The 25839-nt window shown below is 42.1% G+C and overlaps 1 protein-coding gene and 27 pseudogenes across 1 annotated transcript; all 28 read right to left on the bottom strand.

Annotated features, from left to right (window-relative positions):
* Positions 1-7851: 7851 nt before the first annotated feature.
* On the bottom strand, positions 7852-8247 carry LOC110824858 (uncharacterized). The gene has a single exon (XM_022055357.1). It carries the CDS (start codon positions 8245-8247, stop codon positions 7852-7854), a length of 396 nt encoding a protein of 131 aa, XP_021911049.1.
* Positions 8248-10975: 2728 nt separating this feature from the next.
* Positions 10976-11094, bottom strand: LOC148270353 (5S ribosomal RNA; annotated as a pseudogene).
* A 530-nt stretch (positions 11095-11624) lies between these two features.
* On the bottom strand, positions 11625-11743 carry LOC148270352 (5S ribosomal RNA; annotated as a pseudogene).
* A 561-nt stretch (positions 11744-12304) lies between these two features.
* On the bottom strand, positions 12305-12423 carry LOC148270351 (5S ribosomal RNA; annotated as a pseudogene).
* A 531-nt stretch (positions 12424-12954) lies between these two features.
* On the bottom strand, positions 12955-13073 carry LOC148270350 (5S ribosomal RNA; annotated as a pseudogene).
* A 559-nt stretch (positions 13074-13632) lies between these two features.
* Positions 13633-13751, bottom strand: LOC148270349 (5S ribosomal RNA; annotated as a pseudogene).
* Positions 13752-14311: 560 nt separating this feature from the next.
* LOC148270348 (5S ribosomal RNA) lies at positions 14312-14430 on the bottom strand (annotated as a pseudogene).
* An 852-nt stretch (positions 14431-15282) lies between these two features.
* LOC148270347 (5S ribosomal RNA) lies at positions 15283-15401 on the bottom strand (annotated as a pseudogene).
* Positions 15402-15958: 557 nt separating this feature from the next.
* LOC148270346 (5S ribosomal RNA) lies at positions 15959-16077 on the bottom strand (annotated as a pseudogene).
* A 206-nt stretch (positions 16078-16283) lies between these two features.
* On the bottom strand, positions 16284-16402 carry LOC148270345 (5S ribosomal RNA; annotated as a pseudogene).
* Positions 16403-17287: 885 nt separating this feature from the next.
* Positions 17288-17406, bottom strand: LOC148270344 (5S ribosomal RNA; annotated as a pseudogene).
* Positions 17407-17613: 207 nt separating this feature from the next.
* LOC148270343 (5S ribosomal RNA) lies at positions 17614-17732 on the bottom strand (annotated as a pseudogene).
* Positions 17733-17934: 202 nt separating this feature from the next.
* Positions 17935-18053, bottom strand: LOC148270342 (5S ribosomal RNA; annotated as a pseudogene).
* A 561-nt stretch (positions 18054-18614) lies between these two features.
* LOC148270341 (5S ribosomal RNA) lies at positions 18615-18733 on the bottom strand (annotated as a pseudogene).
* A 205-nt stretch (positions 18734-18938) lies between these two features.
* Positions 18939-19057, bottom strand: LOC148270340 (5S ribosomal RNA; annotated as a pseudogene).
* A 206-nt stretch (positions 19058-19263) lies between these two features.
* On the bottom strand, positions 19264-19382 carry LOC148270339 (5S ribosomal RNA; annotated as a pseudogene).
* Positions 19383-19938: 556 nt separating this feature from the next.
* Positions 19939-20057, bottom strand: LOC148270338 (5S ribosomal RNA; annotated as a pseudogene).
* Positions 20058-20264: 207 nt separating this feature from the next.
* LOC148270337 (5S ribosomal RNA) lies at positions 20265-20383 on the bottom strand (annotated as a pseudogene).
* A 200-nt stretch (positions 20384-20583) lies between these two features.
* On the bottom strand, positions 20584-20702 carry LOC148270336 (5S ribosomal RNA; annotated as a pseudogene).
* Positions 20703-21261: 559 nt separating this feature from the next.
* On the bottom strand, positions 21262-21380 carry LOC148270335 (5S ribosomal RNA; annotated as a pseudogene).
* A 206-nt stretch (positions 21381-21586) lies between these two features.
* On the bottom strand, positions 21587-21705 carry LOC148270334 (5S ribosomal RNA; annotated as a pseudogene).
* A 207-nt stretch (positions 21706-21912) lies between these two features.
* Positions 21913-22031, bottom strand: LOC148270333 (5S ribosomal RNA; annotated as a pseudogene).
* A 207-nt stretch (positions 22032-22238) lies between these two features.
* On the bottom strand, positions 22239-22357 carry LOC148270332 (5S ribosomal RNA; annotated as a pseudogene).
* Positions 22358-22992: 635 nt separating this feature from the next.
* LOC148270331 (5S ribosomal RNA) lies at positions 22993-23111 on the bottom strand (annotated as a pseudogene).
* A 530-nt stretch (positions 23112-23641) lies between these two features.
* On the bottom strand, positions 23642-23760 carry LOC148270330 (5S ribosomal RNA; annotated as a pseudogene).
* A 401-nt stretch (positions 23761-24161) lies between these two features.
* Positions 24162-24280, bottom strand: LOC148270329 (5S ribosomal RNA; annotated as a pseudogene).
* A 563-nt stretch (positions 24281-24843) lies between these two features.
* Positions 24844-24962, bottom strand: LOC148270328 (5S ribosomal RNA; annotated as a pseudogene).
* A 475-nt stretch (positions 24963-25437) lies between these two features.
* Positions 25438-25556, bottom strand: LOC148270327 (5S ribosomal RNA; annotated as a pseudogene).
* Between the last annotated feature and the right edge of the window lie 283 nt (positions 25557-25839).

The raw sequence follows: 25839 nt of genomic DNA, 5'->3' as shown, positions 1-25839 counted from the left end.
TTACATATATAATTGAGGCCAGAAGTGGTAACAAAATACAAAATACAAAATATCAAAATAAAAAAAGGGTCACTTCTATTATTGTGTAAAAAGATTCATTAAAGTGCGGGACAAGTCACGCACTCAAAAAGGTTTACGGACAGTGGTCCTACATGTTAACTATGGCCACGGCTATACTTCACCAACGGTGTCCCCTACAATCATATCATGTAACCACTCTCGTCAGAGAGTATAACGTCATCCATAAGAAGTGGTCCTCTCACGTCTTTTTAGACTAGATGGGGGAGAAACAGAAACTTTTTAGAGATAAAAGGCCTAATAAAACACTTTATGAATTATGCATGTCAATATCAATGCATATTTATAATGTTTATGCATCATTTTATGCTTATCATTTTTCCACAATCAATCACATATCAACATTTATTTTGAGCATCAAATCATATAAATTATACATGCAAATTAATAAGTTCATATATGATCATAAAGCAAGTATTTTCTCATAAAATTACTTAGTTTAGGCATAAAATTCAACCATGCAAATCATAAATTTAAACCTCATTAATTTTAATTCTAGAAATGCTTCTTAGGATGTTTAAAAGTGAATAGTAAATTTCTTATCAAAACCTCGATGTTTCCTACACCTTTTCTTCTTCTTCTCCTCTCTCTATCTCTCTAGATCACTTTTTCTTTCTCTAACCTCTTGGAGGATGGAAGAATGGAATAGAAGTGATGAGGAAATGGTGAAAGGAGGGTCCCTATTTATAGAAAATAAGGACCGTTGGATTTGTGCCAAGTGGTGAAATCTAGTGAGGAGAGAGAAAGTCAATGAAAATTTTATGATGTGACGATTGACGGATGTGACTGATGGATGAATTACACGACGTGATGGCAGTGCAAAAAATAGAGGCACGCCACCCAAACAACGATGGCACATTGCCCAAGCGATGATGGCATACCGCCCAAGCCAGGGGTGACTCGCTGCCAACCGGTTGTACACGTCGCCTGAAGGTGGCACACGACACCCAAAGGTGTGGCGTGCACTACCTTAAGTAGTGCACGTTACCCTGGCTAGTCGTGCGCCGCAAGCCTAGCTTGCAGCAGGCCTCGGTCTAGCCTGTTGTGCATAGGCCTAGCCTGTCGCATGTGCAAGACCTATAGCACGTAGGGCGTTGCGCACAGGCCTACTGCACGAGTCTACTCCGTGGATGACACGTGCACAGGGCACATGAAGCCACACCCATTTGTGTGCGATGGGACGCGTGCGTAGACTGTGCCTATCTGAGTGTGATGGGATGTGCACGCGGACCACGCTTCGCGCCCCAGGCAAACAGGACGTGTGCGCAGTGGGCACGTCCTGCGCTAGCCGCACACGGGCATGTGCCGACGGCAAGCGGAGCCCGTACAGGCACAATCCTTCCCAGGGGATTTTCGCCCTTTCGCTGCATTTTGGCTAAAATTTAATTTAATTAATAAATAAAATATAATTTTCCTACGATAAAATGAAATAATAAATTTTGAGAACTATTAAATCAAATAAAAATATGAAATTTAAAATACGAATATGATATTCATCCAAAAAATTAAAATTACAAAATATTAAAGAGTTTTAGCAACTTTAGAGCCCAAATAAATAGGGGTTCACATTGTAAATTAAGTACAAAAATTTTTGGGGTGTTACATTTCCCCCATCTTAGAAAATTTGGTCACCCAAATTAGCCATGAATTGATCTGGGAACTCCTCTTTCATCTCTCTCTCCAACTCCCATATCGCCTGTTTTGGAGTGTGCTATTGCCACTGCACCTTCACCATGGGGATTCTCTTATTGCGCAAAACCTTGTTAATCCAACTAAGGATTTTTGCAAGGAGCTCCTTGCATGTCATATGAGCTTGAAGCTACATCTCTTAATGAGGGATGATGTGAGAAGGGTCAGGGTGGTACCTTTTGAGCATGAAAACATAAATTATGTCATGTAGACCTATAAACTCTCAGGGTAGAGCAAGACAGTATGCCATGGTTCCAACACATTCCACGATTTAAAAAGGTCTCACATAACGAGGCCTCAACTTTTCCTTATAAGGGGAGATCTTAAGGAAGACTTGATCGCCAACTGCAAATTCCAAGGGTCTTCTACGGTTGTTGGCGTAGCTTTTTTCGTGGCATTGGGTAATGGTTAAGTTCCTTCAAATGATAGAAACTTTCTCAATAGTCTCCTAGACGAAATCAGGTCCCAAACAATACTAGTTCCTGACTTCGTTCTAACAAGTGGGAGAACGGCAGGGTCTACCATACAGAGCTTCCTACAAAGCCATGCCGATGCTGGAATGATAATTATTATTATAAGCAAATTCACACAGGAGAAGATGCTCATACCAGTTATCGCTAAAGTCGAGGACGCAAGCGTGCAACATGTCTTCCAATGTTTAGATAGTGCGTTCATACTAACCATCAGTCTAGGGTTGATAAGTAGTACCGAAGTACAATTCAAAATCAAGTACTTCTTAAAAATTGTCTGAAAAATGGGAGGTAAATCGAGGATCTCGGTCGGACACAATGGATGAGGGGACGCCGTGGAGTTAAATAATTTTGTTGACTTATAGGTGGGCTAATCTACTGGTGGAATCCATGGTTCTGATGGGTAAGAAGTGAGCAGTCTTGGTCAACCTATCAACAATGACCCATATGGCATTACAACCAGAACAGGTCTTAGGCAGGCCAGTAACAAAGTCCATGGTTACATGCTCCCACTTCCATTCTGAAATAGGGAGGCCTTGCAATAAATCACCAGGTCTCTAGTTTTTTGCCTTAATTGGTTGGCAAGTAAGGTATCAGGAGACATAGTTGACAATGTCCTTCTTCATTCCAAGCCACCAATATTGACGCTTTAGGTCCCGATACATCTTGGTACTTCTAGAGTGGATGGACAGTTTAGAGGCATGAACAACCTTGAGAACATTCGTCTTGACAGCAATAAGGATGCATATACGATCTCGAAATCTGCACAACCCATCATCTGTGAGCCTAAAATTAAAAAACTCGTCAGAAGTAAACTTACTCAAATTTTTGATAATTTCTCAGTTTGTAGATTGAGCTTCCCAAATCTTCATGAAAAGGTTGGGTAAATCTCAGATCTGGGTGAGATAAACTCGGATTTGGATGAGATAAAAACTGTTGCCATAATGGTTGAGATGGAGTGCCTACATAGCATCAACTAATTTCCAACTAGAGGCCATGGTTTAGACCAACACAGCAGACTCCTTTTGGCTCAGCGCATCTACGACCACATTACCTCTACCGGGGTGATAGATAATCTTGTAGTCGTAATCTTTCAGGAGGTCCATCTAATGTCTCTGTCTCATATTTAATTCACTATGTGAAAACATATATTTCAAACGTTTGTGGTCAGTATAAATTTTAAATATCTAACCGTACAAATAATGGTGCCATACTTTCAAGGTAAAGATTATGGCCCTCAATTCTAGGTCGTGAGTAAGGTAATTGCACTCATGGGGCTTCAATTGTTTGGATCCATAAGCAACCACCCACTGTGCTGCATCAAAACATAACCCAAACCTACGTGAGATGCATCACAGTAAACCTAAAATCTTCTAGTACTGTCAGGGAGGATCAACACTGAAGCAAAGGTGAGACGATACTTTAATTCAACAAAACTTTCACCACAATCATAGTCCCAAATAAAAGGGACACCTTTCCTGGTGAGATGGGTCAACGAAGCAGCAATCTTAGAGAATCCATCAATGAATTACCAGTAATGACCTGTTAAACTAAGGAAACTATGTAACTAAGCTATGTTTGTTGGTGGGTTTCAATTAATCACTAATTCAACTTTGGATGGATCCATAGAAACTCCTTCGTCCGAAATTACATATCCAAGGAAGGAGACTCGATCCAACCAAAAAAAGCACTTGTTGAACTTAACATACAGTTGGTTATGATGAAGGGTCCCTAATACCTGAGAAAAATGGATTGCATTCTCTTTCAGGCTCTTAGAATATACCAGGATATCATTAATGAATATGATGACGTATTGATCTAATGCATGCTGGAAAATCCTGTTCATAAGATCAATAAAGGCAGCAGAGACATTAGTTAGTTTGAAACACATAAACTTGAACTCATATAGACCATATCGGCATCAAAAGGTAGTTTTAAGAATATCTTTTTATTTGACTTACAACTGGTAGTATCCTAATATGAGGTTGATTTTTGAGAGGAATGTTGCTCCTTGCAACTGATTGAAGAGGTCATCGATACGAGGTAGAGGATGCTTATTCTTCACCGTTACCCGATTGAGTTTTTTATAATCTATGCATAGTCTGAGGGAGCTGTCTTTTTTTTTCACAAATAACATCGAGGCACCCCAAGGTTAATGATTGGGGCAGATGAATTTCTGACCAAGAAGTTCAGAAAGTTAGTTTTCCAATTCCGCAAGCTCAGTACGACTCATGCAATAGGCGAATTTTAAGATTGATTGTGTTCCAGGAAGCAGGTCGATAGAAAACTCTATCTCCTATGGGGGAGGCAGACCAGGTAGATATTTCAAAAAGACTTTTGGACAGTCACAAACAATATGAATAGAGTACACAATGGGATCAACATCCATATTCCTATTTATTCAAATTTTAGAAAATAATAAAAGTGGATTTTTATTTCATTTTCGGTGATCGCAAGGTTACAAATTTACTTTTACAGTTAATCACTGTCCTATATTTCTCTAACCAATCTATTCCTAAAATAATGTCAAATCCTGAGAAATCTAAAAGTATTAGATCTACTAATAGTTCTGTTTTTAAAATCTTTATTTTATAATTTTTATATATACAGTGAGCTTCTAATAAACCCTTAGAGGTAGTTTCTACTACTAATACTTCACCTAAAAGTTCAGGCCTAATATCTAATTTACAAGCAAATGTACAAGAAATGAAACAGTGGGTAGCACCTGTATCAATCAGAGCTCTAGCAGAAATGTCACGGATAGAAAGCATACCCTAGATGAGGATTGGAGTGGTGAGGGCACCAGGTTCATCAAGGTGATACACACGACCCAGGGCTACAGGTCTTGCCATGTCCTTTGGTCGTTGAGGGTATTCTTTCACAAAGTGTTGAGTGCTTCCGCATTTATAGCAGGCATTGTTCAAATACCGACAAGGCTGATCACCATGCAAATGATCACAATGTTAGCATGATTGGAAAGGTTGGGCAAGTTGTCAAGTAGGGGGAGGTAGAGCAGGAGGAGGGACAACTCGAGGTCATTTATTAGGATGGCTATATACTAGGTCAGGTAGTCTTCTTCTGGGTTGTTGAGGTTGGTGTTGTTGTTGTTGGGTACAAACTCGGGCGATGCATTGGTGCTTGGCCAAGATAAGGTCTTTGGCTAAGTGGGCATGTTCTAGCACCTCCGCATACAAGCTGGGTCTTAGCGTTGCTACCTGATCATAGATATTGGCATAAAGGCCCTTCTGAAATTTCCTAGCTTTGTGACTCTCAGGGGTGACCATTAATGGAGCAAACCTAGATAGCTAGATGAATCGGGCTGCATATTGGGCAACCGTCAAGTTTTCCTAGCGAGAGTACTGAAATTCCTCCTACTTTTTTTCTCAGACATAGACTGGGAAGAAGTTCTTGAAGAATGTATCCATGAAAACCTCCCAAGTGATAGGGGTAGGTAAGACTTCCTTTTTAGGTCGCCACCAATGTTTGGCTTCATCGGTTAGCATGAAGGCTGCTAGGGAAACTTTTTGCTCCTTGGTTAGGTATAAGACAAAGAAGAGTTTCTCTATCTACAGGATCCAGGCTTCAGCTACTAAGGGGTTGGGGCCTCCTTCAACGTGGGGTGGGTTAAGTTTCCAAAATTCTGCTATATTGTAGGAGATGGACCTTTTAACTGATCGATATTCACAGGCAGGAGGATGTTGGCAAGGGTTGGCTTGGTTTTGTCCTACGGTTGTAGTTAGACCCTGGATGGCTTAGAAGAGTTCGATAAACTCGGCCTTGGTTGGATGATCCTGGGCCTCAAGTCTTTCAATACGCTTTACAAAAGGTCTTCCTTACATCATTCTTACAGAAGAAAAGGAAGACACGAGTTGGTGGTTTAGTTTTTTTAAAGATGATAGATTTCCTAAGCATTTTAGAAGGGTTTTTCCTAGCTACAGTCTCAGTTATAAGGAATTCTTCTGCGTAACTGCTATGATACCATTTGTGACATCTCAAATGCTAATTAAGGCATAAGGGTGCCAGATACAAAAATAGATTACGAGCACGTAATAGTTAAATGTATGCAGTAGAGTAATTTACTACAAATTCCTTACAAAATATTTGAGTTCTCAATTGCAGATATAACTGGGGCCAGAAATAGCAACAAAATACAAGATATCAAAATACAGAAAGGACCACTTCTGTCATTATGTAAAAGGACTCATCAGAGTGCGAGACAAGTAATGCACTCAAAAAGGTTTATGGATCCACGGGATCCTCAAAGACTTCAAGGGGTAGATATGCGATCGATTCCTCATTATCTTCCTCACCTGGAGGGGGGCATGCAAAGGGGTGAGTTTCATATATTCAGTAAGGAAAATAATATCATAAGATTTTAAAAGTAATTACAGGTATCATTACTTACAATCAAGAGTCATGTCAGGGTCCTTTATTAAATTATGAAAATAGTTTATTTTGTTAAGGAAGCCATCAATTCAACATACCATATCAATCAAATACATCATGCTGAAAATAGAGAAAATCAAATAAATCATGATATGTACTATTTTTCGTGTCTTTCTTCACGAAGTCGTTTTGACTTCCATCTATTGAGGGCAATACGGATTTCTGAATACCCATACGAAATGATAAATTCATTTCATTTATAACAACAATTTGTGACTTGCCAAACCATGACACGATCTATGACCACGGTCGTGTCAACTATAGTCCATTTGTTAATTATGAAAATAATTTATTTTATTAAAAAAATATCAAATCTGTCATATCATGTCAATCAAATCAAACATGCTGAAAATAGAGAAAATCAAACAAATCATGAGATGCTCTTTATTTCATTTTTATTCTTCGCACAAAGTCGTTCTGACTTCCATCTACCAAAGGCAATATGGATTTCTGACTACTCATGTGGAATGACCAATTCATTTCATTTTATATCTCAGCAATTTGCTGCTTGCCAAACCAACAGCACATTTACGACTTGCAAAACCATGACATAATCTATGACCACGGTCGTGCCAACCATAATGGTCCTACATGTAAACTATGGTCACGCACGTACTTCACCAAAGGTGACCCCTACAATTATATCATATCACCACTCTCGTTATATGGTACGCCATCATCCATAAGGAGCGGTCCTTTTACGTCTTTTAAGACCAGATGGGGAAGAAATAGAAAACTCTCAAAGATAAAAAGCTTAACGAAATATTTTATGAACCATGAATGGCAATATTGATACATATTCTTATAACATCATGCTCATTACTTCATCATCGAACAATAAATGCAAATTAATCCTTTTAGTTGAACATGCTATTAATCAATTTTATATACATTCATATAAGCATGCATTTACATGTAATAATTTTATTTAAGCATAAAAAAAAATAAGCATGCAACCAATCAATTAAAACTTCGTTAATTTAATATAGAAATATTCTTTAGTATGTTGAGGTAAATACTAAATTCTTTATCGAAACCTTAGAATTTTCTTACGTCTTTCTTCCCTCTATTTCTTCCCATTCTTTCTCTAGATCATTCTTTCTCTCTAAAACTCTTTAAGAGTTCTTCCCATAGCTAAGAATGGCCTACCGAGAATAATTAGAATTTTTCAGTCTTCTTCCATGTCAAGAACAATAAAATATGCTGGCAAGATAAACTTATCCACTTTCACCAAGACATCCTCAATAATCCCCCTTGGATATTTAATACATTGACCAACCAACTGTAAAGAGACTGTTGTTGGCTTTGCTTCTCTAAGACCCAACTTCTTGTACATTGAAAGAGGCATCAAATTAATACTTTCTCCAAGATCACAAAGAGTTTTTTCAAAATGAGAGTTCCTAATAGTGCAAGGAATGTTGAAGCTTCTAGGATCGTTAAGCTTTTGGGGTAATTTATTTTTTAAAATGGCACTACATTCCTCAGTAAGTGTAATTGGCTCATATTCCCCTAGCTTTCTCTTGTTCGAGAGGATTTCTTTTATAAACTTCACATAGCTAGGCATTTGCTCCAAAGCATTTGTAAATGGAATGTTGATATGTAGTTTCCAAAAATCTATTTAGGAACTTAGAGAACTACTTATCCACTTTCTGCTTATGGGACCTCTGAGGATATGGAATAGGAGGAACATATGGTGAAGAATTTTCCGGGAAGAGCTTTGACTTGTAACCTTTCCTCCTAGACTTGTTTTTGAATCATCTAAAAGTGTCTTTGTTTGTGGTTCAACTATTGCTTCACTCAACTCTGTTAACTCCTCTACGAAGAGTAATAGTTTTCACTTGATCTTTTGGATTCTTCTCAATGTTACTCGGCAGAGAACTTTGTGGCCTTTGAGTGAGAATTTCAAAAAGTTAACCCAATTGAAGTCCAAATTTCGAATAGATGCTATTTGGCTTTGAATAATAGTTTTTTGCCTCTAAAGTGTAGAATCTATTCTTGCTATAAACTGATTAATATTGATTGTGAGTTCGGCAAGAGCATTTCTAAAGACACTTTTGGCTGTTGAGGCTGGAATTGATAGCGCTCATACCAAATGGGGTATGGATACGACTGATTAAGGTGGTGCCCATTATTGGACGAGGTATGGGGACGACCGATGATTTGTACGAAAATGTTGAGAATACAAATTTATAAGGGATCCCTATGGGCCCCCCATGGTACTGGTAAAAGGGATGAGATTGTGTGATGGAAATGTAAAGGGTAAGCAAACTTTAGTTTGGAAGTAAAATAATAAAGGGACACTGAGATCTATATTTAATTGAGATGTGTATTAACTATATTTTATTGTGTTTTGATAATATCTTGATTTTGTGTATATGAGTGTTTATTGGGAAAAAGAAAAAAGTAAAAATTGGTTTCAATAAAAGAGAAGGATGCACCAGTATCCAGTTTTCATTAAAAGTGAATACTCCATTGATTATTTTTATGGTCTTCTACAACACTTTGATTAACACTTTGATTGGTATTATGGTTGTAGGGCTTTTGATATTCTTATTGAGCAAGTGTAGCTCACCATATTCTTTATTAATCATTTCGGATCAAGACATCGAAGAACCAGTTCCTAAACAGTGAAAGATTAGCTAGGATATTATTGCCTTTTATTTTTGCCTAGACAATATTTAAGGTTAATTGCTTGCTTTATGGTGATATTTTATTTTAGAGCCCTATATGCCTCATATACATTAGATCTTTTAAACCAACTGTGCAAAGAATGTAATATTTAAACTCTAAAAGTTTACTATGCAAGGTATCTTCCAAAGTTATTTCATTATTGTACGATAAACGGGTGCTCAGAACCCTAAATGGGAGTTTGAGCCTTTATAATAAAACTCGAAGATTTTTTAAATATAAGCAAAAAAGGAAAGATATGATGTTTAGAGAATACATGGGCACATTTGAAAGAGAAAAAAATAAAAAACGGAATATTCAAGATATGATGTCCTCTATATAAGCAAGAGTTTTCATTTTTTAGCTTAAGATTTTTTAAAAAAAATATTAAAAAATCATTTGAATTTTTTTAACATGAATTTATTTGAATGTCCTTATGTAAAAATATTTTAAAAGAAATCTTAAAAGTATAACAAAGATGGAAAGAATTATTTTTAAAAGAATTATAAAATTAATTTATCATATAGACATCAGATATGAAAAGACATTATATATCTTCTTCGTGTTGAAAAGAAGTTATGAGAAACAAAAAAATTACATCACATCCATATCTTTCACATGTTTTAAAATATATATGATATTTCAAGTACTCTCTTCATATTGTTTTCTATGTTTTTAAAGTATATTTCAATTGCTATCTTTGTTGGTTACAATGCCAATAATACCTAGAAGTATGGTGAATTGGATTTGAAAAAAGATTTTTTTGTGTTTAAACTATTTTTACCAATTTAGTTTATGTGTTTAGCCTATAATTCATCATGTGATTAAAATTAAAGGTTTTTTTTTTCAAATGATGGTTTTGAATCAAAATTAAAAATTCGAAAGACTAAATTGTAATAAAAGTACTTTTTATACTAATTTATAATATTAACTAAAGTTGGAAGATTAAATTAATAATTTACCTTTCTTAAATAATTTACCATCCGAGTACTACTCTCGCCCAAGCACATTTAATTGCAGAGTTCTGATGGGATCCGGTGCATTAGTGCTGGTATGATCGCACCTGTTTAATTTCGCGCTGCAAATACATACAATCCTTCTCTTTTCTTCCCCCTCCCGTCATTTGTTTACTTGTGCATGCGCACTGCACCTCCCGTTCTAGTTCAAATATTAAGCAAAATGCCACGGCGCCCTGACTCACATTTGCGAATAAACCTGCGGACCATAATTCAAGTTGCGCGTAATGTCGAAAGAATCATTTGCAAAAAAATGGGTGCAACACTAAGACTTCCCAAGAAAATGGGTGAAATATAAGGACTTCGCAGGAGGTCACCCATCTTAGTACTACTCTCGCCCAAGCACCCTTAACCGCGGAGTTCTGATAGAATTCGTTGCATTAGTGCTGGTATGATCGCTCATGTTTCACTCTGCGCTGCAAATACATACACTCTTTCTCCTTCCATCCCCCCTCCCGTCATTTGTTTCCTTGTGCGTGCACTCTGCATCTCTCCTTCTCGTTCTAATATTAAGTAAAATTCCCCGGCACCGAGACTCACCTTTGCAAATGAACCAGCGGTTCATAATTCCATTCTCGCGTAACGATGAACGACCCATCCGAAAATAAATGGGTGCAACACGAGGACTTCGCAGGAGGTCACCCATCCGAGTACTACTCTCGCCCAAGCACACTTAACTGTGGAGCTCTGATGGGATACGGTTCATTAGTGCTGGTATGATCGCACCTGTTTCATTTCGCGCTGCAAATACATACACTCCTTCTTCTTTCTGCCCCCTCCCGTCATTTGTTTCCTGGTGCATTCACACTTCACCTCTCATTCTCGTTCTAATATCAATTAAAATGCCCTTGCGTCTTGACTCATATTTGTGTATAAACCAGCGGACCATAGTTCCAGTCGCGCGTAACATTGAACGACCCATCTGAAAAAAAAATAGGTGCAATACAGAACTTCCCAAGAGGTAACCCATCCTTGTACTACTTTCGCCAAAGTACACTTACCTGCGGAGTTCTGATAGAATCCGTTTCATTAGTGCAGGTATAATCGAACCTGTATCATTTCGTGCTGAAAATACATACACTCCTTCTCCTTCCCTCCCCCCTCCCGTCATTTGTTTCTTTGTGCGTTCACAATGCACCTCTCCGTCTCGTTCTAATATCGATTAAAATGCCCCTGCTTCTTGACTCACATTTGCGTATAAACCAGCGGACCATAGTTCTAGTCGCGCGTAACGTCGAACGACCCGTCTGAAAAAAAATTTGTGCGACACGAGGACTTCCCATTTGTTCACCCATCAGAGTACAACTCTCGCCCAAGCACACTTAATTGCTGAGTTTTAATGGGATCCGGTGCAATAGTGCTGGTATGATCGCACTTGTTTAATTTCGTGCTGCAAATACATACACTCCTTCTCCTTTCTTCCCCCTCCCGTCATTTGTTTCCTTGTGCGTGCGCACTGCACCTCCCGTTCTCGTTCTAATATCAAGTAAAATGCCACGGCGCCGTGACTCACATTTGCGAATAAACCTGCAGACCATAATTAAAATCGCGCGTAACGTCGAAAGAATCATTTGTAAAAAAATGGGTGCAACACGAGGACTTCCCAAGAAAATGGGTGAAATATAAGGACTTCGCAAGAGCTCACCCATCCTAGTACAACTCTCGCCCAAGCACCCTTAACTTGCGGAGTTCTGATAGCATCCGTTGCATTAGTGTTGGTATGATCGCTCATGTTTCATTCTGCGCAGCAAATACATACACTCTTTCTCATTCCATCCCCCCTCCCGTCATTTGTTTCCTTGTGCGTACACTCTGCATCTCTCCTTCTCGTTTTAATATCAAGTAAAATGCCCCGGCACCGTGACTCACCTTTGCGAATAAACCCGCAGTTCAAAATTCCATTCGCACGTAACGTCGAATGACCCATTCGAAAATAAATGGGTGCAACACGAGGACTTCCCAAGAGGTCACCCATCCGAGTACTACTCTCGCCCAAGTACACTTAACTGTGGAGCTCTGATGGGATACGGTGCATTAGTGCTGGTATGATCGCACCTGTTTCATTTTGCGATGCAAATACATACAGTCCTTCTCCTTTCTTCCCCCTCCCATCATTTGTTTCCCGGTGCATTCACACTTCACCTCTCCTTCTCGTTCTAATATCATTTAAAATGCCCCTGCGTCTTGACTCACATTTGCGTATAAACCAGCGGACCAAAGTTTCAGTCGCGTGTAACGTTGAACGGCCCATCTGAAAAAAAAATGTGTGCAACACGAGAACTTGCCAGGAGGTAACCCATCCTTGTACTACTTTCGCCAAAGCACACTTAACTACGGAGTTTTGATGGGATCCGGTGCATTTGTGCGGGTATGATTGCGCCTATTTAATTTCGTGCTGAAAATACATACACTCATTCTCCTTCCCTCCCCCCTCCCATCATTTGTTTCCTTGTGCGTTCGCACTGCACCTCTCCTTCTCGTTCTAATATCGATTAAAATGCCCCTGCTTTTTGACTCACATTTGCGAATAAACCAGCGGACCATAGCTCCAGTCGCGCGTAACGTCGAACGACCCGTCTGAAAAAAAATTGGTGCGACACGAGAACTTCCCAGGAGGTCACCCATCCGAGTACTACTCTCGCTCAAGAACACAAAACTGCGGAGTTCTGATGGGATCCGGTGCATTAGTGCTGGTATGATTGCACCTGTTTAATTTCGCGCTGCATAAACATACACTCCTTCTCCTTGCTTCCCCCTCCCGTCATTTGTTTCCTTGTGCGTGCGCACTACACCTCCCGTTCTCGTTCTAATATCAAGTAAAATCCCACGGCGCTGTGACTCACATTTGTGAATAAACCTGCGGACCTTAATTCAAGTCGCGCGTAACGTCGAAAGAATCATCTGCAAAAAAATGGGTGCAACACGAGGACTTCCCAATAAAATGGGTGAAATATATGGACTGCGCAGGAAGTCACCCATCCTAGTACTACTCTCGCCCAAACACCCTTAACTGCGGAGTTCTGATAGAATCTGTTGCATTAGTGCTGGTATGATCACTCATGTTTCATTCTGTGCTGCAAATACATACACTCTTTCTCCTTCCATCCCCTCTCCCGTCATTTGTTTCCTTATGTGTGCACCCTGCCTCTCTCCTTCTCGTTCTAATAACAAGTAAAATGCCCCGGTACCGTGACTCACCTTTGCGAATGAACCAGCGTTTCATAATTCCTTTCGCGCGTAACGTCGAATGACCCATCTGAAAAAAATGGGTACAACACGAGGACTTCCTAGGAGGTCACCCATTCGAGTACTACTCTCGCCGAAGCACATTTAACTGCGGAGTTCTGATGGGATCCGGTGCATTAGTGCTGGTATGATCACACCTGTTTCATTTCGCGCTGCAAATACATACACTCCTTCTCCTGTCTTACCCCTCCCGTCATTTGTTTTCTTGCGCGTGCGCACTGCACCTCCCGTTCTCGTTCTAATATCAAGTAAAATGCCACGGTGCCATGACACATATTTGCGAATAAACCATTGGACCATAATTCAAGTCGCGCGTGACGTCGAAAGAATCATTTGCAAAACAATGGGTGCAACACGAGGACTTCCCAAGAAAATGGGAGAAATATAAGGACTTCGCAGGAGGTCACCCATCCCAGTACTACTCTCACCCAAGCACCCATAACTTGCGGAGTTCTGATAGAATTCGTTGCATTAGTGCTGGTATGATTGCTAATGTTTCATTCTGCGCTGTAAATACATACACTCTTTTTCGTTCCATCCCCCCTCCCCTCATTTGTTTCCTCGTGCGTGCACTCTGCATCTCTCATTCTCGTTCAAATATCAAGTAAAATGCCCCGGCACCGTGACTCACCTTTGCGAATGAACCAGTGGTTCATAATTCCATTCGCGCGTAACGTCGATCGACCCATCCGAAAAAAATGGGTGTAACACGAGAACTTCCCAGGAGGTCACCTATCCGAGTACAACTCTCGCCCATGCACACTTAACTGCGGAGTTCTGATGGGATCTGGTGCATTAGTGCTGGTATGATCGCACTTGTTTCATTTAGAGCTGCAAATACATACACTCCTTCTCCTTTCTTCCCCCTCCCGTCATTTGTTTCCTGATGCGTTGACACTTCACCTCTCCTTCTTGTTCTAATATCAACTAAAATGCCCCTGCATCTTGACTCACATTTGCGTATAAACCAGCGAACCATAGTTCCAGTCGTGCGTAATGTCGAACAACCCATCAGAAAAAAAAATGGGTGCAACACGAGAACTTCCCAGGAGGTAACCTATCATTGTACTACTTTCGCCAAAACACACTTCACTGCGAAGTTCTGATGGGATCCGATGCATTTGTGCTGTTATGATCGCACCTGTTTCATTTCGCGCTGCAAATACATACACTCCTTCTCCTTTCTTCCCCCTCCCGTCATTTGTTTCCTAGTGCGTTCACACTTCACCTCTCCTTCGCGTTCTAATATCAATTAAAATGCCCGTGCGTCTTGACTCACATTTTCGTATAAACCAGCGGACCATAGTTCTAGTCGCGCGTAACGTCGAACGACCCATATGAAAAAAAAGGGTGCAACATGAGAACTTCCTAGGAGATAACCAATCCTTGTACTACTTTCGCCAAAGCACACTTAACTGCGGAGTTCTGATGGGATTCGGTGCATTTGGGCGGGTATGATCGCACCTGTTTCATTTCGTGCTGAAAATACATACACTCCTTCTCCTTTCCTCCCCTCTCCCATCATTATTTTCCTTATGTGTTCACATTGCATCTCTCCTTGTCGTTCTAATATCGATTAAAATGCCCCTGCTTCTTGACTCAAATTTGTGTATAAACCAGCGGACCATAATTCCAGTCGCGCGTAACGTCGAACGACCTGTCTAAAAAGAATGGTGCGACACGAGAACTTCCAAGGAGGTCACCCATCCGAGTACTACTCTCGCCCAAGCACACTTAATTGCATAGTTCTGATGGGATCCGGTGCATTAGTGCTGGTATGATCGCACCTGTTTAATTTTGCGCTGCAAATACATACACTCCTCCTTTCTTCCCCTCCCCTCATTTGTTTCCTTGTGCGTACGCACTGCACCTCCCATTCTCGTTCAAATATCATGTAAAATGCAATAGTGCCGTGACTCACATTTGCGAATAAACCTACGGACCATAATTCAAGTCGCGCGTAACGTCGAAAGAATCATCTGCAAAAAAATTGGTGCAACACGAGGACTTCCCAAGAAAATGGGTGAAATATAAGGACTTCGCAGGAGGTCACCCATCCTAGTACGACTCTCGCCCAAGCACCCTTAACTTGCGGAGTTCTGATAGAATCCGTTGTATTAGTGCTGGTATGATTGCTCATGTTTCATTCTGCGCTACAAATACATACACTCTTTCTCCTTCCATCCCCCCTCCCGTCATTTGTTTCCTTGTGCGTGCACTCTGCATCTCTCATTCTTGTTCTAATATCAAGTAAAATGCACCGACATCGTGGCTCGCCTTTGTGAATGAACAAGCGATTCATAATTTCATTCGCGCGTAACGATGAACGACCCATCCGAAAAAAAATGGGTGCAACACAAGGACTTCCCAGGAGGTCACCCATCCGAGTACTACTCTCGCCCAACCACACTTAACTGCGGAGTTCTGATGGAATCCGGTGTATTAGTGCTGGTATGATCGCACCTGTTTCATTTTGCGCTACAAATACATACACTCCTTCTCCTTTCTTCCCCCTCCCGTCATTTGTTTTCTGGTGTGTTCACACTTCACCTCTCCTTCTCGTTCTAACATCAATTAAAATTCCCCTACGTCTTGACTCACATTTGTGTATAAACCAGTGGACCATAGTTCCAGTCGCGCGTAATGTTGAACGACCCATCTGAAAAAAAAATGGGTGCAACACGAGAAATTCCCAGGAGGTATCCCACCCTTGTATCACTTTCGCCAAAGCACACTTAACTGCAGAGTTCTGATGGGATCCGGTGCCTTTGTGCTGGTATGATTGCACCTGTTTTATTTCGTGCTGAAAATACATACACTCCTTCTCCTTCCCTCCCCCCTCCCATCGTTTGTTTCCTTGTGCGTTCACATTGCACCTCTCATACTCGTTCTAATATTGATTAAAATGGCCCTACTTTTTAACTCATATTTGCGTATAAACCAGCGGACTATAGTTCCAACCGCACGTAATGTCGAACGACCCGTCTGAAAAAAAATTATTGCAATACGAGGACTTCCAAGGAGGTCAGCCATCCGAGTCTACCCTCGCTCAAGCACACTTAAATACGGAGTTTTGATGGCATCCAGTGCATTAGTGCTGGTATGATCGCACCTATTTAATATCGCGCTACAAATATATACACTCCTTCTTCTTTCTTCCCCCTCCCATCATTTGTTTCCTCGTGCGTGCGCACTGCACCTCCCATTCTCGTTCAAATATCAAGTAAAATTCCACGGTGTCGTGACTCATATTTGCGAATAAACCTGCGGACCATAATTTAAGTCGCACGTAACGTTGAAAGAATCATCTGCAAAAAAATGGGTGCAACACGAGAACTTCCCAAGAAAATGGGTGAAATATAAGGACCTCGCAGGAGGTCACCCATCCTAGTACTACTCTCGCCCAAGTACCCTTAACTTGTGGAGTTCTTATAGAATCCGTTGCATTAGTGCTGGTATGATCGCTCATGTTTCATTCTGCGTTACAAATACATACACTCTATCTCCTTCCATCCCCCCTCCCGTCATTTGTTTCCTTGTGCGTCCACTCTCCATCTCTCCTTCTCGTTCTATTATCAAGTAAAATGCCCCAGCACCGTAACTCACCTTTGCGAATGAACCAGCGGTTCATAATTCCATTCGCGCGCAACGTCGAATGACCCATCCGAACAAAAATGGGTGCAACACGAGGACTTCCCAGGAGGTCACCCATCCGAGTACTACTCTCACCCAAACACACTTAACTACGGAGTTCTGATGGGATCCGGCGCATTAGTGCTAGTTTGATCGCAACTGTTTCATTTTTCGCTTCAAATACATACACTCCTTCGCCTTTTTTCCCCCTCCCATCATTTGTTTCCTGGTGTGTTCACACTTCACCTCTCATTCTCGTTCTAATATCAATTAAAATGCCCCTGCGTCTTGACTCACATTTGCGTATAAACCAGCGAACCATAGTTCTAGTCGCGCGTAACGTCGAACGACCTATCTAAAAAAAAAGATGGGTTCAACACGAGAACTTCCCATGAAGTAACCCATCCATGTACTACTTTCCCCAAAACACACTTAACTGCGGAGTTCTGATGGGATCCGGTGCATTTGTGCTGGTATGATCGCGCCTGTTTGATTTCGTGGTGAAAATACATACACTCCTTCTCCTTCCCTCCCCCCTCTCATCATTTGTTTCTTTGTGCGTTCACACTGCACCTCTCCTCATTCTAATATCGTTAAAATGCCCCTGCTTCTTGACTCACATTTACGTATAAACCAGCGGACCATAGTTCCAGTCGCGCGTAACGTCGAACGACCCGTCTGAAAAAAAATTGGTGCGACACGAGGACTTCCCTAGAGGTCACCCATACGAGTACTACTCTCACCCAAGTACACTTAACTGCAGAGTTCTGATGGGATCCGGTGTATTAGTGCTGGTATGATCGCACCTGTTTAATTTCGCGTTGCAAATACATACACTCCTTCTCCTTTCTTCCCCCTCCCGTCATTTGTCTCCTTGTGCGTGCGCATGCACCGCCCGTTCTCGTTCAAATATCAAGTAAAATGCCACGGCGCCATTACTCACATTTGCGAATAAACCTGCGGACCATAATTAGAGTCGCGTGTAACGTCGAAAGAATCATCTGAAAAAAATGGGTGCAACACGAGGACTTCCCAAGAAAATGGGTGAAATATAAAGACTTCGCAGGAGGTCACCCATCCTAGTACTACTCTCGCCCAAGAACCCTTAACTTGCGGAGTTCTGATAGAATCTGTTGCATTAGTGCTGGTATGATCGCTCATGTTTCATTATGCGCTGCAAATACATACGCTCTTTCTCATTCCATCCCCCCTCTCATCATTTGTTTCCTTGTGCGTCCACTCTGCATCTCTCCTTTTCGTTCTAATATCAAGTAAAATGTCCCGGCACCGTTATTCACCTTTGCGAATGAACCAGCGGTTCATAATTCCATTCTCGCGTAACGTCGAACGACCTATCCAAAAAAAAAAATTGGTGGAACACGAGGACTTCCCAGGAGGTCACCCATTCGAGTACTACTCTCGCACAAGCACACTTGACTGTGGAGTTCTGATGGGATCCGGTGAATTAGTACTGGTATGATCGCACATGTTTCATTTCGCACTTCAAATACATAACTCCTTCTCCTTTCTTCCCCCTCCCATCATTTACTTCCTGGTGCGTTCACACTTCACCTCTCCTTTTTGTTCTAATATCAATTAAAATGCCCCTGCGTCTTGACTCACATTTGCGTATAAACCGGCGGACCATACTTCTAGTCGCGCGTAACGTCGAACGACCCATCTGAAAAAAAAATAGGTACAACACGAGAACTTCCCAGGAGGTAACCCATCCTTGTACTACTTTCGCCAAAGAACACTTAACTGCGGAGTTCTGATTGGATCTGGTGCATTTGTGCTGGTATGATCGCACCTGTTTCATTTCGTGCTGAAAATACATACACTCCTTCTCCTTTCCTCCCCCCTCCCATCATTATTTTCCTTGTGTGTTCACATTGCATCTCTCATTGTCGTTCTAATATCGATTAAAATGCCCCTGCTTCTTGACTCAAATTTGCGTATAAACCAGCGGACCATAGTTCTAGTCGCGCGTAACGTCGAACGACCTGTCTAAAAAAAAATTGGTGCGACACGAGAACTTCCAAGGAGGTCACCCATCCGAGTACTACTCTCGCCCAAACACACTTAATTGCATAGTTCTGATGGGATCCGGTGCATTAGTGCTGGTATGATCGCACCTATTTAATTTTGCGCTGCAAATACATACACTCCTCCTTTCTTCCCCTCCCCTCATTTGTTTCCTTGTGCGTGCGCACTGCACCTCCCGTTCTCGTTTAAATATCAAGTAAAATGCCACGACGCTGTGACTCACATTTGTGAATAAACCTGCGGACCATAATTCAAGTCGCGCGTAACGTCGAAAGAATTATCTGCAAAAAAATGGGTGCAACACGAAAACTTCCCAAGAAAATGGGTGAAATATAAGGACTTCGCAGGAGGTCACCCATCCTAGTACTACTCTCGCCCAAGCATCCTTAACTGCGGAGTTCTGATAGAATCCGTTGCATTAGTGCTGGTATGATCGCTCATGTTTCATTCTGCGCTGCAAATACATACACTCTTTCTCCTTCCATCCCCCCTCCCGTCATTTGTTTCCTTGTGCGTGCACTCTGCATCTCTCATTCTCGTTCTAATATCAAGTAAAATGCCCCGGCACTGTGACTCACCTTTGCGAGTGAACCAGCGGTTCATAATTCCATTCGCGCGTAACATCGAACGACCCATCCGAAAAAAAATGGGTGCAACACGAGGACTTCCTAGGAGGTCACCCATCCAAGAACTACTCTCGCCCAAGCAAACTTGACTGCGGAGTTCTGATGGGATCCGGTGCATTAGTGCTGGTATGATCGCACCTGTTTCATTTTGCACTGCAAATACATACACTCCTTCTCCTTTCTTCCCCCTCCCGTAATTTGTTTCCTGGTGCGTTCAAACTTCACCTCTCCTTCTCGTTCTAATATCAATTAAAATGCCCCTGCGTCTTGACTCACATTTGCTTATAAACCAGCGAACCATAGTTCCAGTCGCGCGTAACGTCGAACGGCCTACCTGAAAAAAAAAATGGGTGCAACACGAGAACTTCCTAGGAGGTAACCCATCCTTGAACTACTTTCGCCAAAGCACAATTAACTGCAGAGTTCTGATGGGATCCGGTGCATCTGTGCTGGTATGATCGCACCCGTTTCATTTTGTGCTGGAAATACATACACTCCTTCCCTCCCCCTTCCCATCATTAGTTTCCTTGTGCGTGCACTCTGCATCTCTCCTTCTCGTTCTAATATCAAGAAAAATGGGACGATACCGTGACTCACCTTTGCGAATGAACCAGTGGTTTATAATTCCATTCGCACGTAATATCGAACGACCCATCCGAAAAAAAATGGGTGCAACACGAGGACTTCCCAGGAGGTCACCCATCCGAGTAATACTCTCGCCCAAGCACATTTAACTGCGGAGTTCTGATAGGATCCGGTGAATTAGTGCTGGTATGATAACACGTATTTAATTTTGCGCTGCAAATACATACACTCCTTCTCCATTCTTCCCCCTCCCGTCATTTGTTTCCTTGTGCGTGCACTCTGCATCTCTCCTTCTCATTCAAATATCAAGTAAAATGCCACGGTGCCGTGACTCAATTTGCGAATAAACCTGCAGACCATAATTCAAGTCGCGCGTAACGTCGAAAGAATCATCTGCAAAAAAATGGGTGTAACACGAGGACTTACCAAGAAAATGGATGAAATATAAGGACTTCGCAGGAGGTCGCCCATCCTAGTACTACTCTCGCCCAAGCACCCTTAACTTGCGGAGTTCTGATAGAATCCGAAGCATTTGTGCTGGTATGATCGCACCTGTCTCATTTGGTGCTGAAAATACATACACTCCTTCTCCTTCCATCGCCCCTCCCGTCATTTGTTTCCTTGTGCGTGCACTCTGCATCTCTCATTCTCATTCTAATATCAAGTAAAATGCCCAGGCACCATGACTCACCTTTGCGAATGAACCAGCAGTTCATAATTCCCTTCGCGCATAACGTCGAACGACCCATCCGAAAAAAATGGGTGCAACACGAGGACTTCCCAAGAGGTCACCCATCTGAGTACTAATCTCGCCCAAGCACACTTAGCTGCGGAGTTCTAATGGGATCCGGTGTATTAGTGATGGTATGATCGCGCCTGTTTCATTTTGCACTGCAAATATATACACTCCTTCTCCTTTCTTTCTCCTCCCGTCATTTGTTTCCTGGTGCGTTCACACTTCACTTCTCATTCTCGTTCAAATATCAATTAAAATGCCCCTGCGTCTTGAGTCACATTTTGCGTATAAACCAGCGGACCATAGTTCCAGTCGTGTGTAACGTCGAACGACCCATCAGAAAAAAAATGGGTGCATCACGAGAACTTCCCAGGAGGTAACCTATCCTTGTACTACTTTCGCCAAAGCACACTTCACTGGGGAGTTCTGATGGGATCCGGTGCATTTGTGCTGGTATGATCGCACCTTTTTCATTTCCTACTACAAATACATACACTCCTTCTCCTTCCCTCCCCCCTCCTGTCATTTGTTTCCTTGTGCGTTCACACTGCACCACTCTTTCTCGTTCTAATATCGATTAAAATGCCCCTGCTTCTTGACTAACATTTGCGTATAAGCCAGCGTACCATAGTTCCAGTCGCGTGTAACGTCGAATGACCCATCTGAAAAAAAAATGGGTGCAACACGAGAACTTCCCAGAATGTAACCCATCCTTGTACTATTTTCGCGAAAGCACACTTAACTGCGGAGTTCTGATGGGATCCGGTGCATTTGTGCTAGTATGATCGCACCTATTTCATTTTGTATTGAAAATACATACACTCCTTCTCCTTCCCTCCCCCCTCCCATTATTTGTTTCCTTGTGCGTTCAAACTACACCTCTCCTTCTCGTTCTAATATCGATTAAAATGCCCCTGCTTTTTGACTCACATTTGTGTATGAACCAGATGACCATAGTTCCAGTCGCGCGTAACGTCGAATGACCCGTCTGAAAAAAAAATTGGTGCGACACGAGAACTTCCCAAGAGGTCACCCATCCGAGAACTACTCTCACCCAAGCACACTTAACTACGGAGTTCTAATGAGATCCGGTGCAATGGTGCTGGTATGATTGAACTATTTAATTTTGCGCTGCAAATACATACACTCCTCCTTTCTTCCCCCTCCAGTCATTTATTTCCTTGTGCGTTCGCACAGCACCTCCCATTCTCGTTCTAATATCAAGTAAAATGTCACAGCGCCGTAACTCACATTTGTGAATAAACTTGTAGACCATAATTAAAGTCGCGCGAAACGTCGAAAAAATCATCTGCAAAAAAATGGATGCAACACGAGGACTTCACAATAAAATGGGTGAAATATAAGGACTTTGCAGGAGGTCACCCATCCTAGTACTACTCTCGCCCAAGCACCCTTAACTGCAGAGTTCTGATAGAATCCGTTGCATTAGTGCTGGTATGATCGCTCATGTTTCATTCTGCGCTGTAAATAAATACACTCTTTCTAGTTCCATCCCCTCTCCCGTAATTTGTTTACTTGTGCGTGCACTCTGCATCTCTCTTTCTCGTTTTAATATCAAGTAAAATTCCCCGACACCGTGACTCACCTTTGAGAATGAACCAGCGGTTCATAATTCCTCTTTCTCGTTTTAATATCAAGTAAAATTCCCCGACACCGTGACTCACATTTGAGAATGAACCAGCGGTTCATAATTCCATTCGCGCGTAACGTCGAACGACCCATCCGAAAAAAAATGGGTGCGACACGAGGACTTCCCAGGAGGTCACCCATCTGAGTACTACTCTCGCCCAAACACACTTAACTGCGAAGTTCTGATGGGATCCGGTGCATTAGCGTTGGTATGATCACATCTGTTTCATTTGGTGCTGAAAATATATAGACTCCATCTTTTTCCCTCCCCCCTCCCATCATTTGTTTCCTTGTGCGTTCACACTGCACCTCTCCTTCTCGTTCTAATATCGATTAAAATGCCCCTGTTTCTTGACTCACATTTGCGTATAAACCAGCGGAGCATAGTTTCAGTCGCGCGTAACGTCGAACGACTTGTCTGAAAAAAATAAGTGCGATAGGAGGACTTCCCAGGAGGTCACCCATACGAGTTTTACTCTCGCCCAAGCACACATGACTGCGGAGTTCTGATTGAATCTGTTGCATTAGTTCTGGTATGATCGCTCATGTTTCATTCTGCGCTTCAAATACATACACTCTTTCTCCTTCCATCCCCCTTCCCGTCATTTGTTTCCTTGTGCGTGCACTCTGCATCTCTCCTTCTCGTTCTAATATAAAGTAAAATGTCCCGGCACCGTGACTCACCTTCGCGAATGAACCAGCGGTTCATAATTCTATTCGCGCGTAACGTCGAACGACCCATCCGAAAAAAAATTGGTGCAACACGAGGACGTCCCAGGAGGTCACACATCTGAATACTACTCTCGCCCAAGCACACTTCACTGCGGAGTTCTGATGGGATCAGGTGCATTAGTGCTGGTATGATCGCACCTGTGTCATTTCGCACTGCAAATACATACACTCATTCTCCTTTCTTCCCCCTCCCGTCATTTGTTTCCTGGTGCGTTCACACTTCACCTCTCCTTCTCGTTCTAATATTAATTAAAATGCCCCTGCGTCTTAACTCACATTTGCGTATAAACCAGTGGACCATAGTTCCAGTCGCACGTAATGTCGAACGACCCATCTAAAAAAAAATGGCTGCAAATACATACACGCTTTCTCCCTCCATCCCCCCTCCCGTCATTTGTTTCCTTGTGCGTGCACTCGGCATCTCTCATTCTCGTTCTAATATCAAGTAAAATGCCCTGACACCATGACTCACCTTTGCGAATGAACCAGCGGTTCATAATTCCATTTGTGCGTAACGTCAAACAACCCATCCAAAAAAAAATGGGTGCAACACAAGGACTTCTCAGGAGGTCACCCATCCGAGTACTACTCTCACCCAAGCATGCTTAGCTGCAGAGTTCTGATGGGATCCGGTGGATTAGTGCTGGTATGATTGCACCTGTTTAATTTTGCGCTGCAAATACATACACTCATTTTCCTTTCTTCCCCCTCCCGTCATTTGTTTTCTTGTGTGTGCGAACTGCACCTCCCGTTCTCGTTCTAATATCAAGTAAAATGCCACGGCGCCATGACTCACATTTGCGAATAAACCTGCGGACCATAATTCAAGTCGCGCGTAATGTCGAAAGAATCATCTATAATAAAATGGTGCACAACGCGAGGACTTCCTAAAAAAATGGGTGAAATATAAGGACTTCGAAGGAGGTGACCCATCCTAGTACTACTCTCGCCCAAGAACCCTTAACTTGCGGAGTTATGATAGAATCCGTTGCGTTAGTGTTGGTATGATCGCTCATGTTTTATTCTGCACTGCAAATACATACACTCTTTCTCCTTCCATCCCCCTTCCCGTAATTTGTTTCCTTGTACGTGCACTCTGCATCTCTCATTCTCGTTCTAATATCAAGTAAAATGCCCTGGCACCGTGACTCACCATTTGCGATCGAAATAGCGGTTCATAATTCCATTCGTGCGTAACGTCAAGCGACCCATCCGAAAAAAAATAGGTGCAACACGAGGACTTTCGAGGAAGTCACCCATCCGAGTACTACTCTCGCCCAAGCACACTTAACTGCGGAGTTTTGATGGAATATGGTGCATTAGTGCTGGTATGATCGCACCTCCCGTTCTCGTTCTAATATCAAGTAAAATGCCACGGCGCCGCGACTCACATTTGCGAATAAACCTGCGGACCATAATTCAAGTCGCGCGTAATGTCGAAAGAATCATCTACAAAAAAATGGTGCACAACACGAGGACTTTACGAAAAAATGGGTGAAATATAAGGACTTCGAAGGAGGTGACCCATCCTAGTACTACTCTCGCCCAAGAATCCTTAACTTGCGGAGTTCTGATAGAATCCGTTGCATTAGTGCTGGTATGATCGCTCATGTTTCATTCTGCACTACAAATACATACACTCTTTCTCCTTCCATCCCCCTTCCCGTCATTTGTTTCCTTGTGCGTGCACTCTGTATCTCTCATTCTCGTTCTAATATCAAGTAAAATGCCCTGGCACTGTGACTCACCTTTGCGATCGAACCAACGGTTCATAATTCCATTCGCGCGTAACGTCAAACGACTCATCCGAAAAAAAATGGGTCCAACACGAGGACTTCCGAGGAGGTCACCCATCCGAGTACTACTCTCGCCCAAGCACACTTAACTGCGGAGTTCTTATGGAATCCGGTGCATTAGTGCTGGTATGATCGCACCTGTTTCATTTTGCGCTATAAATAAATACACTCCTTCTCCTTTCTTCCCCCTCCTTTCATTTTTTTCCTAGTGCGTTCACACTTCACCTTTCCTTCTCGTTTTAATATCAATTAAAATGCTCCTGCGTCTTGACTCACATTTGCGTATAAACCAGCGGACCATAGTTCCAGTCACGTGTAACGTCGAACGACCCAACTGAAAAAAAAGGGTGCATCACGAGAACTTCCCAGGAGATAACCCATCCTTGTACTACTTTCACCAAAGCACACTTAACTGCGGAGTTC

This window comes from Carica papaya, chromosome 1 (genome assembly GCF_054855325.1).
Source record: "Carica papaya isolate Zhongbai chromosome 1, ASM5485532v1, whole genome shotgun sequence".
Lineage (NCBI taxonomy): Eukaryota > Viridiplantae > Streptophyta > Magnoliopsida > Brassicales > Caricaceae > Carica > Carica papaya.
The sequence above is the reverse complement of the archived record's forward strand: the minus strand, read 5'-3'. Positions and strand labels throughout refer to the sequence as shown.